The following is a 21,529-nucleotide window of genomic DNA, read 5'->3' as shown; positions in this document are numbered from 1 at the left end:
GCTTAGTTCCTGAGAGTGTTACTGAAGAGAAACAACAGTGGTGAAACCGACAATGGAGTGAAACAGAGAGTGTTAAGGAAGCTTTTCATTTGCAGACGACAGTCAAGTTTCGGCTGAGAACCAATCAGGAGGTGAATGTTGGTGACTGCATCATTGTTTCCAAGGGTCGGTGATTTTGTCCGTCTCTGCTAAAAATGCAGCCAGGAAGTTTTCAAATGAATTTTTAATCCTCTCTGTTTTTTGGGACTCTATTACGTCAGGGAAATGGAGATGACAAGCATATCAGGGGCAGGATTCATGCATTTTTTTAAACGACGAAAACAGGACGCAGCCTCTGAAAGACAAAATGAAGTGTAGTGTTCAGTGCTGTTGTGCGTGAGAGAGAGAGTAGGTGGTGATGGGGCACCCGACAAAGACGTGTACAGTATGTGTGAGGAGCTGAGTGACGTGTGAAAAGGGATGATGTGACACCTCTCGAGGTTTCTAACAAAAGAATGGATGTGAATTGAAGGAGAAGTGTTTTCTAAGGCTTTCTAAATAAAAACAAAGAAATTCAATCAGTTCAGGAATGCTAATCAATTATTACAGGGTTTTTTTCTTCTTTTTTTTTTGAGTTAAGACCCAATCAGCTGGCAAATTACCAATTAGCATTGGGGGCTTCCATTGGGGATAGCAGATATTGGTGCAAATAGTGGGTTCATGTTTGTGAAGCCAATCTTCCTGGTTCACATAGTTAGCTTCAATTTAAAAAAAACAAAAAAATACAAAATTCATACTTTAGTTTGTCAATTTGGGCTGCTGTAGAAACATGGCAACCCAAGATGGTGGACTTCATTAAAGCCTTGGCTATACATTTAAAATACTTAATCTAACCTAAAAATATATATCTTAAAGCAATTATACTGCAAATTACTGCCAATAAACCCCCTAAAGGGCTAATGTGAGTGAACAAGTACATCATAGACAAAATGGCAGTGCCAACACATGCAAGCAGGGATGTTAATCATGATGAAATTAAATCTCATTGGTTGCGCAGGCGCTTAGTTTAATTTTGATGATGAGCTAGAAAAATTAGCCATCTTCATATCCTTACACAAATTTCAGTATCTATTTAAGCAGTTTAAACTCTAAAATGCTTAATTGGGGTTCTTAATCTAGTTTTAAGGAGACACCTGAGGACACTATCGACTGATTTTTTTATTGCCCAGTTCCCAAATGCACCCTGGGGCGAGTCATTTATTGACACACACATGTGTAACCTCATCAGCCAGTTGCTGTGCCGTGTCTCTTCTCCCCGTCCTCCAATCTCGTCAGCTCTCCTGCAGCCGGACTTTAAGTGCCACAGCCCTGCTCCAGCATATCAACTGTTTCCCCGCAGCCACACCGCTGTCGCTCTCACCTCCAGTTTTATGATTTATTAAATCCAACGGGGGTGTAAAACAAACATTGACCTTGGCTTGACATTGCCATGCTGCATATGACCCGGACTGCTCAATAACTTAATCCAATCCAGCACTCCATTTCACTGTCCTCTCATGAATGTATCAAGGTGCTTGGTCTTGCCTAACGCAATATTGTTGGTGTTAGGATGAATGTGATTCAGAAATGGCCTCACCTGTGTGTGTTTATATGAATTAGTTTTGAACACCAGAGCTCTGTGAGAGCCCAGAGAAGCCAATGCTGCATTTTTGGCCTTAGTATCCTGAAATAGAACACATTTATTTAGAGATATGTTACATCGTTTTAAATATAACATATCTCTCTTCAGGAGAAATCCAATTTTGTGAGTGGAAAAAGTCAACATTTTGCTGTATTCTGACCCTGTATTTCTGAGATGTGAATTTGATTTCTTCTAACCAGAACTGCGTGGCTGCTCCTCTGACAGAAAAAGTGCCTTTTTGAATCAACATCATTATATAATTAGCATAAATAACTGTTAGTGATTCAAGCCAGTGCTACCGCAAACTGATTTTTTCACTGACTGATAATGACATCGACTGGCACGGGTCTTCTCTTCTGACCTGTAGGAGTAAAACGCCAACCCCACAGGCGTATAATGCCAATTAAGGAGACCACTATAATTAGACTGACTAAAGAGGTGAAGCAAAATGGCAATTTAGTCTGACTGACGGGCTAGCTCTTGGAACGTCAAATTAACTTTGCTCTGTGTACACAGACGAGACAATCACAATGGATCAGGTGAAGCAGACTTCAGTCTAAAGGAATAATACATGACAGTGCATTTCTTCATTTTCGATGTGACTTAATATAATAAATAAAGGAGAAACAAAAGATTACAAATAGTCCAATATGGGTATCTTAATGGGTGATGCCAATCTAAAGAAATAAGCTGATGTTTGATATAGAGTATCCATATAGATAGATAGATAGATACAACATTTTGGATGACATGTTTGGCATGTTTTCTTTTTTTCATCAATGTGATAAAATACAATAGTTTAATCTAATCTAATCTATCTGTGCCCATTACTCACATCTAACAGGTCACTTGACAGGCTTCAAAACTTGGCAGGTGACTTATTACGGACACCGGTGTGTGCAGTGCCAATTTTGAAATGGTTTGGCTATAAAATGCAAGATACTGTATATTGGTCACATTGAACGGGTACTGCACTACTGATAACTAATGACACACAAAATTGGGAAAGATAAAATTTACTGAACAACACTCAAGCATAATCTGCATTGTGTGTCTCCACTGAAGAACATTTAAGTTTTCATGCATTTAGCAGCATTCATTTTCAACAATCAACATAAATACGTAAGCTCGCAATCACATTTTCATAGAATGACAGTCACCCAATGCCAATTATTAAAAACTCCGCCAACAAATCAATGCCTACCTGGAGAAAATAGAACAAGTCCTCCTACCTAGATGAACAAAATGCCACTGGCTTCCAAAACAACCCAGCATTTTGCAAACTATCACCACTTCAAGATGCACATCACACTAAATGAGTGCCTTCACCTCCATGTGGAGGAGTTTAGATGAGAGCACTACTACTTAGAGATAATAAGAAAACAACATGGTCCTGATGCAAAAAATGATAACCGTGGTTTTACATCACAGTCAGATTTGTATCCCCAACCTCCCGTTCCCCATGCACTTGTCTCTTCACAGCACTGTAATAACATTACACCCAACCTTGTTTGATGATGAATCAATATCTCCATTACACAGAGGCACAGTTTTTTTAAACTGTAAATGTCAAGCCCATGGTATTTCTTAACTGAAAACTCTAAAAAAAACATGTGCGTATGCACAGTATTTACTCAGTTTGTAGAATCTACTTACTATGTGAGTGAATGAATATGAATAGAAATCTACAATAATATCGTACCAAATACATTATAATTTTATCATGTTTTTTTTTTCATTTGCTGTAAGAAGCAGTAGTGGTTATCAAAATTGTACATGGTGTATCTGAAATTATCAAAATAAAATAATATTATAATGTCACAAAATACAGTATCTGTTTAATTGCATCACTCATGCATGCACCGTTGAGGATGCATATGTAAATAGCCTACAGAATAGAAACCCCATTCTCAGAAAAGTTGGGACATGTTCTCAAAATGCAATAAAAGCTAATATCTGTAATTTGTTCAATCACTTGAACCTTTACTTTTGAGTAGATATAAAACCTGTTGGGACAGTTTGCAAGACTGAAAAAGTTACACAAGTAACGCTGTTTTGAAAGGTTCCACAATTAGATTAACTGGTCCCAGGATAAAACATGGGATAAAAGTAGCATCCACCAAAGGTCTATGCAGGCAAGGATGGGTCAGGGCTCACCATTTTGTGACAAGCTTCCTGAGATAATTCACAGTTAGTTCAAAAACTTTTAGGTCCTTCATCATCTGTAGCTCATAATATTGTGGAAAGATTCAGGGCGTCGGGGGAAATCTCAGTGTATAATGACCAAGGGCAGTAACTGCTGTTGAATATGTGGGAACATCGAACCCCCAGGACAAACTGTATGAGAAACCGTCATGCTGCCATGATGGACAATGCCACATGAGCTCAGGAGTGCCTCGGATAATCATTGTCACTTCACACAGTCTGCTGCTGCATCAAGAAATGCAACCCAAAATGAAAAGAAATAAAACTTTGCTGAATTCTTTGGGCCCAAACTTGTCTGGGACGAACTGAAAGTCAGTGGGAACATGTTCTGTGGTCAAACGAGTCCAGGTTTTAGCTTGTCTTTGGGAAGAATGGACGCAACTCTACTTGCCAAAGATAAAAAAGGAAAAATATCCAAACTGCAATAAACAAAACGTGCAAAAACCAAGATGCATGATGGTATGGTGTGGAGGGGGGCAGGGGTGATCTTATGGCTTATATTGAAATTTTATCGACACACATCAAGACAACGTCTTTTACAAGGAACTCTACGACTGCCTTATTCTGCATGAGTTACAGTAACAGCGTGGTTTCATAGATAGAGAGAGAGAGAGAGAGAGTGTTTGCCAGTCCAGATCGGCCTCCTATTGAAAATGTATGGTGCATCGTGAAGAGGAGAATCAGACAACAGACTGTTGAGCAGCTCAAATCTTGTTGACAGCAATAATTAGGCAAATACACCCCACGTAAAACTGCAACAATATGTATCTTCAATGCCAAAAGGTGATTTAAACCATGTGGTAATCGTTCTACACGCGTGTATGTTCTGGCTGTGTTTACCCACAATGGCCTGCGTTGTAGTCCGCTTCCGGCATTTGGTTCACTTGAAGCGAACGGAGAATTATGTTTTTAAACACAGCAATTATATAAGTTAGGAAACGCACACCATTTGATATTTGGGGCATTTCTTACATCATACTTCTTCTATGATAGTATTTCTCCCAGATTTGTTTGTAGTGTTAGTTTCCATTAATGCATTTTAGTCTTGCGATACATAAGAGATTAATCGACTGGAAACCCAGCAAAGGGGGCAAAGCGTATACTATATATTTTAAGCAGTTTCTCCTGGGAAAATAACTAAACTTCAGTGCACCAAAAAGTAGGACTTTTTTTTTTACAAAGACTGCGTCTGTACAACAAGCACAGAAATAAACCCCTAGTTGTGTCTTCAAAGAGCAGGATGAGATATAAGAAGTCAGGCAAATGGAATAAGCCCAGACAGCCTGTCAGACAGGCAGGCAGTCGGAGAGAAAAAAGGATTCAGGGACACGGAGAGAACAGAAAGCCTGATGCAGAGTGAGGAGAGCTGCAGAAGAAAGAGGTCACACATCAGCCTCCGAGAGTGAATTCCTGTCCTTCATGTTGCACAGAGGCTGCAATTAATGTGCATATGTGACTTGGTCCATACTTGTAGAAAAACAGGCACAATTTGTGCATCACTGGAAAAGGCAATAAAAGTTAATTCTTTAATTAAATAAGACGTTTTTTGTGGACTGTAGAGAAAGTATCCACTGATCCAGTCTTGAACAGTGTTTGCCCATCAAGATGAGTTTTTTGTTGAATAAGATAAAAAAAAGAACTGTGTTGTTCCTGATCCAAACACAGCGGCAAACAGAATTCACTGCATACACATGGGTTTTATTGCTGCGTCTTTTCAACAGCAACTAAACAGGACTACTAGCTGGGACACACACGTTGTTGGTTTCTTCCAGAGCTACAGTGTAAGGTTGGAACTACTTCCTGCTGAAGAATGTACGTTTAGTTTTAAATGAAATGTTTTCTGACGCTCAATATAGCTGCTTCCTTCAAGAAAAAACACGCATTTAATTATACTTAATTTTGCTATGAGTATTTAGACAGGGTATTGCAATGAGGATTACAGTAAAACCAATTTGCACATAGATACTGATTCACTGTTTGTTTAGGATATTGAATGAGAAGGGCACAACAGAGGTTTTAAAGCTTTCAAAGTGTCCCGGCATTTCTACAAATGGAGTTTGAAAGTGTGCCTTGGGTTTGCTGCTAACATAAACCCAGACAGTGGGTGGCTTTTGCAGACACTGAAAAAAATCCATTCAAACGAGATAGTTTTATTAAAAAGAAAAAAAAAAGAAGAACATATTCTCCAATGTTTATGTTACTCTAAACAAGAACACCGCTTACGGCCTGGAAAAAACTATCTCAACACAAATTACATTTCAAAAATATGAAAACAGAATTTAATTACAACTGCAAATCTTTTATTGCAAAAGCCTGACCAGTCCTTTGCTCATTTATCTGCCAATTTCTAAGCAAACTTTGCAAGGCTGCCATACTGGGAGAACATTTTATAACTATCTTTATGTTAAAAGAAAGCACTTTGCATTTTGTGTGTGTGTATTGCAGATGTTGATGTGATGTTGAAGTGTTTGATATATTGTGCAGCTTAACTCTTAATTGTCTGCCAGATGATTAAGGTTCATATTCAGGATACAGGTTTGTACTTTGCCAATATCCTCTGTGGTCCCTTGAGTACAGACTGGTCATACACAAGTTGGAGGCACTGTTCTTCTCCAGCCTGGGTGAATTCAGCCGAGTCTGCCAGTGATTTAGTTTTGCTCCGCAGATACCTCTGAATCTCCAACGAAAAGGAACCAATCACAAACCTCTGGTGTGTTAGAGGCGGGTTTAACATGATGTTGACAGAGAAGTGACATCTAGCAGGTACTGTATACTGTATATCAAACATGGCGGCAACTGAAGAGGAGCTGTCTTTCGAATGGCCTGTATCTTCCATTATGGGTTAGCTCCATGAAGCTCCCTGGGCAAAAGTCAGTAGACACCACAACCAGATCGCCATCACTCCCATCTGGAGCATTGGTCTGATTGGTTGTAGGTCTATCCAATTGTGTACAGAGGCGCCTCTTAAAAATAGGAGGTGGCTACACCCTTCCCAGACTTGAAATGCAGTCTGGCAGTAGCCAGGCTACTTCTTCTTTGTTCTGAATGATTTTTATGCTTAGTTACATGGTTCCCACACCTTGTATCAAGGGCTTTTCAAGGAGGACCAATTCTCTCAAATTCAAGAACAGAATGTGCCGACACCACTTAAGATGGGAGGGCAACTTATGAGAGCTACTTCGCCCATGGCGTCCATTTTTGCAGCAAGCTCTCTCTTGGTTAAGGTTACTCGCTCTTTGTTCTGCATGGAATCTCTTCAACGGCGGAGAGAGACAGTGTACACAACACCGCTAGTAATTACGACTCGATTTTTGTTCTGCATAGGCCTAGTCTACGTACATCAATCGATGCAGGGCATGAAACAGTAGGTGGGGTATTAACAAGCAAGGGAGAAATGTACTTAAATATCAACTTAACACTTTTAATGACCCATTTCTGTTTAGGGCGACTTGAAATTTACAAATTCACAAACCCTAAAGAATTTCAAGGACCCCGTGGGAAACGGGTTTGTAGTTGGAAGTAGAGGTCGCCATCACAGGCCTGTATTCCATGCTTCTCTACAACAGCCTGATGGAACAGAAGCATGAATCTCTTGGCGACACTACACAGCCTAAGCCTTCTTAGATAATATGCTCTCTGCTGAGTTATGATTTCGAGCGCAGGTTATCAATGTGAATTTGCCAACTAAGCATATTGCCTATGCGGATGCCAAAACACTTGTACGAACGGACTTGTTGGATTTCAGCACACACTGGCCTCATTTTGCTCGAGGAGCTGCAACACCAGAAGATTGTATAACCACTCTAATTGCCTGATTCTCCAGTAGTAAAGCCTCACGTCTGCATGAGCATGAGCATGAACTGCAGCTTTCTGCGTATTATGACACACAGCCAGCTAAAGACATAAATTGTCATCAAAGCCTCTGTGAAAACTGTATCTCGTAAATATTAACTTTCGGTAGTAAAAAAAAAAAAAAGAAGAAGAAGCAGGATCATGATGAATGGTCTCACTGCTCCACTCGGACACTGATACAGCATGAATAGGCCGCGCTTATGTGGCAGCATTCAGAGGAAGTTACAGCCTGCCATGCTGGAGACCAGGCTTGTCACACAATGAATATGTGATTGTGACACTTTGAGCCCATGTTGCAGAAGCTGCAGTTGCATTCACCTCACAAGCTATTTGCATTTGATGAATAAGCTAATCGCTACAGTGGCTGTGTTCGTTTTCTGCCAGACCTGTAGAGTAGGTTTGCACGATACATCAAAAATGTAGCACAAAAGAGCAACATGTGCAACATGTTACAAAAGATAATATAGGTACAAATGCAGTTTTCCTATGTTATCCAATTATGTTTCTTTAGCTAATTTAAATTAAAGGTACAATGTGTAAGATTAAGTTACATTAATGGGTGAAGTCCCAATGTCGCAGCTGAATATCCCTCACCTCATCCTTGGACCAAAATGGTCTGATGCACTTCAGGCTGTATGTTTTGAATTTTTTTGAATTTTTTTTAGGTTTCCGAGTTCCCCCGAGAACATTTCAATATGCTGCATGCAGACATATTTTGGCGGTCCAAAATGGCAGCCTCACACACCTGCTTACGGAAATATAAAAGGCTCAATCTGGGGTATAATGCCAAACAGCAATTCATACAATCAGGTGAATGTACACTTATATAAAAAAACAATAAGTTTATCTTCAATTTCTGCCAAATGAAAATAATATTGACTATATTTTACACACTGAACCTTTAAACCCTCCCCTTAGACTGCAACAGCCTCATACGGAGGGGAGGGGACTGTATTTTATTTAGATATGCAACACTAATAATGCATCGCACGCTTTTACAACCACTGATAGTGGTTAGTTATGGCAACAAGTTTGCTGCGTTTCAGACTAACAGCCACCTAAAAAATAATTATTTTCTTTAGATTACAGTAAATGACTATTGAATGGCTCAATTCTTTTCAATAAAATTCATGTTATTGGATTGGAAATCCACTTTTTTTTCAGTGTTTGCATGGGCCACTCACCATCTGAGTCTATGTTGGCAGCAAACTCAAAGCAGAAAGACATTTACACCTTATCATTCAGCTTTTGTTCATTTTATTGCAGTCATTTGATCGCAATTTTCAACAATTTTATTGCATATTGCATGTTTCCGAATATCCCTTGGTGTCCCTTTGTTTTTAATTGCATTGATCCCAAAGCATCATGGAGCTGAAGAAAATTAACAGGTACTTTTTTTTTTTGTGTAGTGCTGTGCCGTAAAAAACACCCCAGTCACAAAGGAGGAAAATACAGATACCGGGTGAATATACTATACTCTTCATTGTTTCAAGTGCTGTAAAATGCAGCTCCCTTGTGCTTTAAATTGAGTCATTTTTTCAACAAATAATGCATTTTCTCATCCTAAAGAATAAAACAGCTTTAGACAGTTTTGCCATCCACCCATTCATACACATGCTGCCCACACACACACACAGACACACACACAATGACAAGTTAAAGTCAAAATGTCAGCTCTTTCTTTTGCTTTAAACTTACAACTTTTATGTGAAATGCTGATTGAATCATTTAATGGCTAATAAATAACACCATTGGGTCTGCCATGTGAATGGGGGATCGATTTATGGCACAAAGGAAACGTCTATGCTATTGTGCAAGGACAGTTTTCTCATATTATCATCTGGAAGTGAATGTGGCAGACGTTTCAGCAATAAAAATCAAATGTATTTAGGCCAGTCACGTGTCCAGTCCCAGTGACAGTCACACAGACAACCAGCATGGTGTCTCAGGGTGTGAGAAAACATTGATACCCTGAAAGCTTGTGATATTTCATGGTATTGATACAGTAGAAATTTGGACATTTTCTTGACCGTGGTTTTGCCTTCATGGTTCATGCACCTTTCCCAAGGTCAAGTTTATTCTTAATGCTTTACCAGCGCTGTGCAGCTGTGGTAAATTAAAATAACGTATACATACATGGTTATTTCATGTTATATTAATAAAGATGGTATATATTTATTCCCCCATCTGAAAAGCAAACTGTTCAGCCAATAAGCTATTTTTGGGAAATAAATACAGTCAGCATTTTTAAGCACTTTATCCAAAATCAAGCCCTCCTAAACCTTTAAAAGTCAAGCATTTTCAAAGATTTTCAAGCACCCGTTGATGTCTATTCATTATATTTGAGCGCCTGGCTGCTACTTGGCCGTACTCTCAACCTCTTTCCTATTCTCAAACCAAAAAAGTTTGGCGTCCCCCTATGTTTCCCTAGTTAGCCTAAAAAAACACAAAATGGGAACTCTGACTGGTTTGTCTGTACTGGCAGCTGTAGACACATGGTGGCGCAAGACGGCAGCCTTCACAAGGCAAGGCCCTTGTCTAAGGTAAATTTAAGAGGCTTAATGTAAGGCTACAGAGACCAAACAATGTTTTATTCTAAAGCGATTATACACTTGAACAAACATATGCATGCCATGGGTATGTTATATTACATTTCTGCAAATAAACCTTCTTTAATTTAACACATTGGACCTTCACATCACACCACGCAGAAGCTCACAAGCACCTTATCGGACAAATAGCGCCGGCTAAATTTGCACCTGATGTGTTTGTGGGTCTACTGAACGAGAACCTGCATGTCTGCATGCAGCATATTGAAATGTTCTCGGGGGAACTTGGAAACCTAAAAAAAAAAAAAAAAAAAAGTTCAAAACATACAGCCTGAAGTGCATCAGACCATTTTGGTCCAGCAGAGGATGCTGTGAGCATGGCTTGGCCTACAATTTCACATGAATGTCCTCGTGGGACCATAAGACTGATGTTGGCTTGCTGTGAAAATGGACACCATGAGGCTACATCATCCTGCTATGCAGACAATTGGGCCCACCGAAGCATCTGAGAAGTGGTGTGTCGTCGTATTTCAGATTCTTTGTCACAGAGGAACTAATCTGTGGACCCACATGTTAGCGAAGCTGTAAGTGCTGCAGTGGCAGAGTGTTCAACCTTGCGTGACTAATATTCAGAGTGATAGCAAATCACGTTTGTGTATGTGCTGGAGGAGGAAATATCGTCCAAGGAACGGCGTGCCACAGAACATTCACTCCGGCTTGATTTTAGGAAAATCGCTAGCCCCTACTACATGCAGCATATTGACATTTGAACAGTTTTGTGTGCAACTAATACAGCTGCGATGAGTGCACCGTGATTCCCAGTGAGCAACAGAGAGGAAGACGTGAGGCGAGTGTAGCCACAGTAGCCTTCTCATTGCAAAGCATGTGCAGGCAGGAAAAAGCCAGAGGGAGACACTGCATCAAAAAAAAAGAGAGGATATCCCCATACATGTGTGTGTGTAAGAGAGAGAGCGGGGAGAGTGTGTTGCATGTGTGTGGTGTAGCAGAGCACAGCAGTCAGGGGGGCTGTGTGCAGGCAGCCAATCAATTCACCTGCACCAACAAGGGAGGTGGAAAACTGCAAACCGGCCGTCTGTGTGTTATGAGGAGGGTTTCCCTCTCTGGCTGCTGCTGCTGCATGTAGCAATCTGCAGCCCTCCCTCCCCTCCCCTCCCCCCAGCACAAGCCCGCTGTGTTCATTCAGAAATTATGGCAAGCTCCAATAAGGGCCAGCTATATTCACATGCTGACTGATGCTGCACTGTCACCGTCAGTGTGTGTGGGGTGGGATGTGCACGCATGCTTTGGTTGTTGTGCATGTGAAGAGGAGCTGCAGTGTCAAAAAGAAAACGAAAGGGGGGGGGGGGGGGAGAACTCCTCACCTTTAATGTGGTGTTGGGGTAGCTCACTGGCACCTTATGGAAAGTGCTGTTGGACAGCACCGCCTGCCTGATGTCCTCGAAGATGGTGATGATATCATCCAGCAGGCAGCGCTTGTCCCTGTAGCTCAGGACGCAGAGGTGCGCGAACGTGTAATTGAACCCTTTGTAATTGACGCGTAAATCCAGCACCTGCTTGTGGACCTGCAGGACCTGGTCGGCCAGCTCCAGGATGTTCCCCCCGGACTTGGCGAGCAGGATGAGCCTGCCATATCTGCCCGGCGTGTGCAAATCCGAGTACAGCTTGTGCTTCGACTGGTCGATGGAGAACAGGCTGTTGGCGAGACTCCGCTCGATCTTGGCCAGGCTGTGCGTCGGGGCGACCAGCACCTCCAGGTCCGTCTCCGGCTTGAAGCGGCTCAGGACGGTAGATCCGAAAATGATGGTGAGGACCGCGGGGACAGTGAGGAAGAAAACGGGGTGCCTGCTAACGAATAAGCCCAGCCAGTAGAACGAAGCCTTGAGCCCTCTGTGGATCACTTGCCGCAGCATCCTCCACAAAATCCTGCTTGCAGATGCCCCGTTTCCTCCGATGAAGCACATGTGACATCAGACTCTGTTCCCCGGCTTATAGTCCAATTCGTAAGAGAATAACACCAGGCAACAACATCAGCACCATGCACACACACACGCACACACTCTCTCTCACTCACTCACACACTCACACGCACGCACACACACATACACTCACATGCGCACGCACGCACCACAACACCTGGAAAAACAGCACTGCAGCAATCCGCGAGCCACACACACGCAGGGGGACAGTCACTGGATCATCATCGAGCATCGGCCGATGGAGACGCGTCCTCCGCCGTGTGCCTCATCCTGTCACGCCATTCCGCCTCCATGTGTGTGTGAAATTCATAAAAAAATAAAAATAAATAAATAGCAACAGCCGCGCGCCCCCCTTCCTTCGCTGCACCGGCTGCAGCCGCAGCGACGATGAGCCGCGGCGGCGTGATGTGCATGTGTGCGCTCCGACTCCTGTCTGCCTCTGCACAGCTCCTCTCACGGCGGCGGCGGTGGCGCCTGATTTATGTACTTAACTGTAACCATGTGTGCTGCAGGGAGGTCTGCGAGGAAGGGAGGAAGGATGGAAGGAAGGATGACTGGAGGAGGAGGAGTGGGAGGTGTGTGTGTGTGTGTGTGTGAGAGAGAGAGAGAGAGAAAGAGAGAGGTTGGGGGGGGGGTGACTGGTTATTTTAGGAACAGTGGAGGCAACAGGCAAAGATGAGAGTTGTAAAAATGTTCCTGCAGGTGGCTGGAGGAGCAGAAGCACTTGCAGGGATGAGTCAGTGTTGGCTTCATGAATGGGGAAAACCCAGTGCTGAGTGTTTTATGCAGGCCAGACAGGGTGATGTGGCTCAACTATCCTCTCTCTTTCACACATGTGCACACGCATGCACACATGGACATTTCACACAGCACTGACTTCTATTCATTTATGTAGCCTTAAGCCCAGGTAACGTTTTCCATGTCCGAGTGTAGGCAGAGGTCTGTGTGACGTACAGTATATTTCAACATCTGCCCATTTGTGCTCTAGCGCACACATGGGTAAAATACGGCTCCTGGGCCAGATCAGGTCCGCAAAACTTTTTTTCTGGCCCACAACTTCCTCACGGACTACTCCAAGTTGACTCTTGCTCAGCAAAAAGCTGCATGGGTTGCCAGACCACCAGTGCAATTACCTACAAAAAGACAACATTTATTAAGGAAAATTATGGACTTTTATTTGCAAAAACAAATAGCTTCAGTCCAAAAACAATGTTGTTAAATATGCTTGCACATTTTTAAGTGATTACATGGACATCGTTCCATAAAAGTTAGACATAATACTGCGCCTTCATATCACACCGACTACACCATTGCATGTACTTCTCAGTGCTCAAAGAAAACAATCTAACTGGGGGTGAAATCCTGGTTGAAAAACCAGCACTGCTGGAACAGAGATTGTGTGATTAAGTCTGCAGGAACTGTAGTCTGATCCTCCAATGCAATTTAACTGCGCATGCACAGACACTGGACTCATACTTTAGCAGATCAGTGTCTGTCAAGGCGAACTACGCAAGAAGAGTTTCTAATGTTGCTAAGGTGATGGTGATGTGACGTCCACCAATTGCTAGGTGCACTTTGTCTGAGAAAAAAAAAAACATTGGCAACAAGAAGAACAACCTTGTCCAAAAGCTTCATTTAAGCCTTGTAGTGTTTTAGCTGAACTGTAAAACATGATTTCATTGGCTGACTTTCTATAGCATTTATTGAGGAGGCATCCAACGCTCCATAGATTTACCTTTACTAAATAGTTGTGTTCTATAAAGCACATTGTAAGTGTCAAGAAAGTAACAATACACCAGGAGTGTCGTAAATATTATCCCTCTGGTGCTCTTCAGTTTGGAGATCCAAAAAAATCTGAGACATCTTGAGAAATCCAAGGCAATAGAGGGTGATAGTTAAACGCCTTTAATAATTCATGGATATTGAATCGTATAAACGGTAAAGACACCAACACGCTTCAGCCATCAAGGACTTCATCAGGGCAAACATGCTGAACATGAACTATCGTCCTCTGGAGTCCCTCACATTTCTCAAGTCGTTTCACATTGCAAGTGTGTATTTCGTGAGAGAACTGATCCTTGAAAGAATGAACCGAATCAAAGACCGAGATGCTACAGTATCCTGACTGACCTCACTGAATTGAAACCCTTTGAATAATGGGCACTGACATCATTAGGTGTCAGTACTCTCCTTTTAGGCAACCAGCCGCTCATTGACTAGTCACATGGACAAGGATTGAACGTGGTCCTGGCTTAAAATCTTTGAGTAAACATCTCATTACTGAAAAATCCATTATGGTCAAGGATTAGGATTATCTCTTGGTTGTTACATGGTAAATACCATTTGTATAGTCTTGGATTTAGGGTCAATAGGGATACCATACAAAGTAAGGGCTATAGAAAAATCCCTTTATTTGTAGGTTTATCACTGTGTGTTGCAGAGTAAATGTCATTGTTGTCGTCAACACTTTATCAGAGCCTGATTTTGCAAGCAGCACCTCTTAAAGAGAGAGTGGTGAGGCGGCATAAAAAGTAGGACACGCACAGTCACTAACTCTGCACCTGAGTAACATCTTGGCAGGAGTAAAGTCTGCTAACAAAGCCTCCTGAGAAAAAGATGCAACAGCAGAGCCACTTGTTATATTTGTTCCTTGTAATAGATTGAAACAGTTTCAGTGGACCTTATGTTTTAAATGGCTGGGATATGTTATGCATTTGTTTATTCAATACAAAATTAATAGTGTCAGTGTTCCATTTTGGCCAATGACCCAGAGATACCTAAACTCCTTCACTTGAGGCAGGACCTCTCCGCTGGCCCGGAGTGGGCAATCCACCCTTTTCCGGCTGAGAACCATAACCGCTGTACACTCGGCTGTAAATCATATAAAGGCAACATACAGTGTGATCCTGGCAACTGAGGTTCATTTATAATTACTTTATGTTACTATACCGGTTTTCCAAAATCTCATTCTTCAGCCTTCAATGCCGAGGACCTGACCCCAGATAAACAACCATTGGTAACCAGTGCAAAAAAAATATTCAGTGAAGGCAAAAATGGGGGGCAAGTTATTTCAGATCTGCTTTTATATGTAATATCTAATGTTTTACCCTTTAAGTGATAATCACTTCAAATCCAGCCAATCATTGCCAAGCCATTATGCACTAACATGCATTGCTTCAGCATGAATCCTCATCTATACGCATAGTTTGAGGTACCATGAATGATTTATGGATTACTGGCTTTACTCAGTGAGCAAATATTACAGTATGTAGTCATTATTTTCTCTTTCCAGAACTGTAAATCCTCCTGTCTGGGTGGACTTAATTAAAGGCCACACAATGGCCACATTCCATTTAGCCTCTGATTGGATGCCAAGTACTTCCCTTTAGAAACCAAAATCTATGCGTCAGTAAGGTTAGGGTTGCCAGTGGCAACCAGAGTAAACCAATGTAAAATAATGTACATTACAATGTGTGCATTATATATATATATAAAGAAATGTACACACTGTTTTATATACAACATTTAAAGGGACAGTTTTGGTAATCCAGACGTAACCAAAATCTGAAGAGAGTCTGCATATTCACCTGCAACCATTTGACAGGATTTACTGTAGATCCCATAATGTACAAAATGGAAATCATGCTGCAAACAGTTGTGTCGCCCTATGATGTTCATTCAAGAGAATACAGGTATTAGCAACACACACACTTCTCAGACACTTTATATTGGTCCATATTGGAGCTCAGGGCTCATGGTTTCATTGTTTCCGTTGAACAGAACAGATTAACCTGATGGTTAAACACTCGCTCAGTGTTTCACCATCTCACTGAAGTCAACCGAGATGTGAGCCGACTCGTCATTAGTTTGACCCGCTGCATAAACAGAAATCTCTGTTTGTGGCAATTAACAGGCCAGTGTAGGACAACTGCAATAACAGACAGTGAAGATGAGAATTAAAAAAAAAAAAAAGGGAAAATGACCCCAGGCTGTGCTGTAGGAGCAAACAAATGATGGCATATCATAGAAAAAATGCAGTTGCACTTTTATGCTAACTATTTTTTTTATAATTATTTCCAACATTGTCTTATTGGACGTCAGTACACATTGTAAAGTTGCCAACGTGTCCTATTTAATTTAACAAAAACAACATCAGCATTTGATTCTGGAATGAAAAGCAAACATCGACTGCTTAAAATAGCTCGCAGTCAGCTCAAGGAACGTCAGCAGTGTCACTTGTATCCCAAAATACCTGTGCATAATGAGGCCATGTGTTGCTATTTCTGTCTCTGCCTCGTCAATAACATTTTTGAACACTGACAGGTGATGACTGTGCCCTTCTTCCTGCGTGGCAGCATGTCTGAATCTGCTTGGTGCATGGTGTACATAAGCAGGCGATGCTTTATTGGCTGATTGACTCAGTTATTAACTTCTATATATTAAAATGCACAATGACACAGGTGCTGCTGAATTATGTCCAGACCTTAAACACAGGCATTCTGTTTCAGTTACTATGCTCTTATTCACTCAAGCTCATCCTCTAATGAGCTCAAAGGGTTTTTTAAGCAGAGCTATTTTTAGCAGCCTGTATTTTTTTTCCTCATCTTTCTATTTATCTGACTTATATTTGCCGGGTGTTTGCTAAATGAGCATTGGGGAGCGAATGCCACTGATTGATTCGGTTTGTACTGCACTGTTCCCCACAGACCAGGCTCTAATGAGTCCTCACTGTTCATACTAAGCCCATTTAACCCAGATTGGCTGTCATTAAATGACCATCATGCTGAGCTCTCACAGACTAAAGTAATTACCTGTAGCTTCTTGTTTTTGATAAAAAAAAAGAAAAACATATATTGCAGGGTTTTGTAGCTCATTTCTGACTTATTTTACATGAATAATCATTCAATATCTTTTACTCCGGGCCCTCATTGAAAACCGTTGGTACAGTTTTTATTTTTTTTCAATTTTAAGTCTGAAAAAATTGAAGCAAGATGAAATACAATATTTTGAGCACTGACAATACTTATAGAAGGTCAGATCCACCTAAAACATGCATGGCTAACAGCTGTACTAACAGCAAGAGAATGATTGTACATCTTAGTGTAAGTGCGGTGAAAGAAGGAGATGAAGGGGAATTAGCAAATTCACCTGGTTATTGCGTTTTCATTAATGCAGATTGGAGCTGAAGCCATTGAAAACGCATGTACCTTGCAGAGTCATTTGACTTGGAAGTAAATGCCGATTACACTCTGTGAAAAAGGTTTTAAACAAATGTTTGACCAATGAGAATGTATTATTGACATTTAATTAAGCACTTTGGAGAATTATGGTGGTCTTTGTATACTCGAAATTATACCAATTCCCTATAAGCTCCTTTTCAAATGCACACTTAAGCAGTTTTGTCTCTTCAGGCTGCTGTAAAAACATGGCACAAGATAGTGGCCTCTCTTGCCTAATAAAAGGCTTATTCTAAGGCTACAAAACAAAAGAAGGAAGCAATACATTTAACAAAGGGGTTGTGATTCGGCTCACAATCGTCGCTTTCAACAGTGCTGTCAAAAGTGCTGTCGCTGAGCCGATCAGTTCCACATAGTCCGTTTGATTCCTGTGTTGGACTTAACACAGGAATAAGATCCCACTCCTTTTAACTTTTAAGTGCCTCTTGTATTATTTGTATCAATTTGTGTACCTGCTAACTTGCTAAATAGTTATCTTGGACTGTGGCATTAAAGCCTCAGTGCTTGCACTGATTACAGCTTTCTAGCCCAATTCAACCCATGGCTACATGAGTCATTGTTGTTGAGCGAGGTGGAAATTAGGAGCCTGACATTGCAAGGCTAAAAATGATTCCTTTTGAATGCAATGTTTATATTTGTGTTTGCTGGATATCAGGTTTTATGTACCGATGCAAGAAGGTGGATTTTTCTTTAATTGTTGTCTTTGAATGTAACACAAGTTTATTTAAATTCACAATATTGCCCCTCTCTCTTGCTAGAAACCACTTTTCTTATTTCCGCCCGGGAAAAAAATGTGAAACTGCAAATGCACGTTGTTAATAATTAAAGGGAGGATGCATATAAACACGCAGTAGTACGAAGCATGTTTTATGGATTTTCAGCAGCAGTGCGTAACAATCATCTGCAAGAGTAAAGTTGCGTATGGGAAAGTGCAAGAGAGAGATAGAGAGAGAGCCCTCTGGTTTTCTTCCCCCTCTCACCTACATGAAAAGGACTTTTATTCCACAGAGACAGAGCAGTAAGAGTAAGGGGGGAAAAAACCTGGGCAGTAGATGATAGAAGTCGAGCACTGCTTTGTGGGGGATGGAGAGCACCCTGTGCAGAGTTAGCATCTTTATGGCCTCTGAGCATCAGCAGCGCCCTCACACATCACTTTGCCTGTAGGGAGATTAGAAAGCATTGAGCAATGTCCTTAAAAGAATAGGATAATGAAGGTAGAAGACATAAGAGAATCCTCAACTTGATTAAAAAAAAAACCTAACACTCCCCAAGAGCTGACTGTCCTCACCATCTGTTCTTCAGCGGTTACGAGCAGTTGCACTGGTGGATGCGTGAATGGAAGGCGCGTCACCTCTTTCCTCTCGCAGATGTGCTGACACAAACAGACGCACGCATCATGAATCACGTCCGTCTGTCAGTGCGTCCACCCATTTTATTGTACACTCCAGTCGGCCAGTATGTCTTTTCTTATTGATGACAAGCCTCTTGAATGGCCACTTCGTTCACCGCAGAAACGACAGGAAAGAGAAAATATCCAGCAAGGACAAATCCTCAGCCTTAATTCTATGAAGTAAACGATGAACACATGCAAAATATCTTGTAAATTTGCTCTTCAATATCCAAGCACAGAGCAGCTATGGCTGATTACAGCAGCTTAGTCCCTCTACATTGGTATTATCCTTTCCTGCATACATGGGAAATGTTGCATATGTATGACCTCCCTCCCTCCCTCACATTACATGTTAACATTTCTGGAGTCATGCTACGTTTTGGCAAATGGTTTAAACATTTCTCAGTATTTTAAGGCAAGATTCCATACAAATATGGATGAAGTCTTCCAGTTGGAAAACAAACTCACGTTTTGAAGCTTCTAGATTTGTGATTGTAAGTGTAGCTGTCCAAGTAGATAGATGCATTATCGTCTATTTTCCTCTTTAAAACGTTGAAAACCTGCCACGATTAAGACCATTGATTCCTCAAGAAAAGGTTTGCTGATGATCGTAATCAATAGAGCGTTTCTCAGGTTGCATACACGGCCATATTGGCAGGGAAACCTTCCGAAAACGTGAACGGCACCGGTACTGGAGTACATTTGATCCTTTTCATGAGTATAGAAACAGTCAGAGCAGATATTAAACTACATTTAGAAGTTCCAATGTGTTATCAAAGAGAGACTGTTTTGATGCTATGAGCCTTAACCAGGTGTCACATAACTACAGGTTGCTCAATGAATCATTATTTCTTTCCTGACAATCATTTCTAAAATGTATAATTTATGTTGTCTCAAATGGTTAAAACACGATAACATTGTTGTGCACCTCCGAATAAGTAATGTATTTTTTGGCTCACAAATATGAGCTCACACTGATCTGTGGTTTGCAGCAATTAACACTCATCAGTTACAGTTACAGACTTGTGTCTGCAAACAGGGAAAATAAGCAATCACCAAGGTAACAGGTGTGTGTCAGACAGGGTAAAACTCAGTACAGCTGCAAAGGGGCTCGGATCAGAAATAATAGAATGTCTGGCAGCTTCAGGTCAAGTTCGAAAAGAACCCTATATGATTATACTGAATGTGTTAGCCTTGCTGTATTGGTAAGATCATAAGATCCCGATTTTGTAGAAGACCCGATGTGGGAGTTAGTGTTTAAGTCTGACTACATAATGACACTGAGATTTCTGACTTGGGTTTCATGTTGAGTGTTCAGCGGCTTTGTAAGAAGCCTTGTAAGTGGTCCAGAGGGAGTAATGCTCACACACCACTGACCCACAGTTCCCTAGTCAGTGAAGGGGGTTCAACTACAGCCATAATTCATAATCTTTATCCTCCTGGCAACTGCACAAGTTTAGCTCTGCTGCTTCTATATCATGTGACTATTAGAGATGCACAACACAGTTTTACATGTGTGGAAAGGGAGTTTACAGTAATTGGAAGACTGTAAAATTTTAATTCTTATCTGAAGCTGAACATATGTTAATGGTAAAATTGTAGCTTTGAGACTTATCCACTGTCCAAAGTGCTAAGACTGCCCTCACTAGAAAACCACTCATTACAATCAGGTAAAAAAAAAAAAAAAACAGTATTTTTTCCATGCACAATAAAGCCGAGCTACGTTTGTATTAACTATGTCATTTAATTAAAAATATTTTTTTAACTGGCACAGTATACATGTGATCTCCTTGTCTACTAAAATCACTGTGTACATGTAAGGCTCCCAATCACATTAGTAGTTTTGTAATAATTCAATTTTGTCCAACATTGTGTCAACATTCAGACTGAGATGATGTACAAACACTGCAGTTTACTCTCTCTACAAATTATGTGTGATACAAAATGGAAATAATCCACAGTGGCTCAGTGGTATCGTGAGCGGGGTTTGATTTCCAGCTCCGCTAGGAATGGGTTTGAAAGATTTGAAAGAAGACTTTGAAGACTAGGAAACTGCCATAAGGGAGCATCAGTCAAAACAGCAACGTTCCCTTCCGAATGTTCTTGGATAAACCAATCAGCAGTTTATAACAACATCTACTGAGAGAGAAGATTTGAATTGTAAAGGTCAAGACTGAAGTTTGAATCCTAACTGGGATGGATGTCATTTTACTGGTAGGTCACAGCACAGCTACTCTGTGGAGACCAAACCATGCACTTCCCTTTGGTCATAATGACTTGATTTTCAGTTGATTTTCACCATGCTCCGTTTTTGTTAAAGGTCCAGTTTTGAAAACAGAAGCTTACTACACAAACAGCATCTTTTCTAATTTGTGAAGGCCGCCATAGAACACTGGACCTTTAAAGTGACACAGGATTTCAACCATTAAATGATGTTTCCAAGATTATTTTGATGGGTTAGTCTGCATTGCCTGCATTGGCTTTATGTTACTTCTGGTTTTGGGTCAATACCACAAAAAGAACTACAACACTGTATGCCAAGGCATACGTCACAGAGAGAGCAAATCTTATGTAGTGTTACTTTAAATGTTGAGTATATGACACTTGACTTTAACATTAATTCAAATACAAACACTTGG

At 41.1% G+C, this 21,529-nt stretch overlaps 1 protein-coding gene across 1 annotated transcript in view; it reads right to left on the bottom strand.

The window, feature by feature from the left end:
* Positions 1–12,765, bottom strand: part of ptchd4 (patched domain containing 4) — a 45,845-nt gene extending 33,080 nt beyond the window's left edge. Inside the window, exon 1 of the mRNA XM_058614395.1 lies at positions 11,649–12,765. Within this exon, the coding sequence (XP_058470378.1) occupies positions 11,649–12,248 (600 nt within the window). The 5' untranslated portion in view covers positions 12,249–12,765. The remainder of the gene's footprint in view (positions 1–11,648) is intronic.
* Between the last annotated feature and the right edge of the window lie 8,764 nt (positions 12,766–21,529).

The sequence above is a fragment of the Solea solea genome, chromosome 17 (genome assembly GCF_958295425.1).
Source record: "Solea solea chromosome 17, fSolSol10.1, whole genome shotgun sequence".
Lineage (NCBI taxonomy): Eukaryota > Metazoa > Chordata > Actinopteri > Pleuronectiformes > Soleidae > Solea > Solea solea.
The sequence above is the reverse complement of the archived record's forward strand: the minus strand, read 5'-3'. Positions and strand labels throughout refer to the sequence as shown.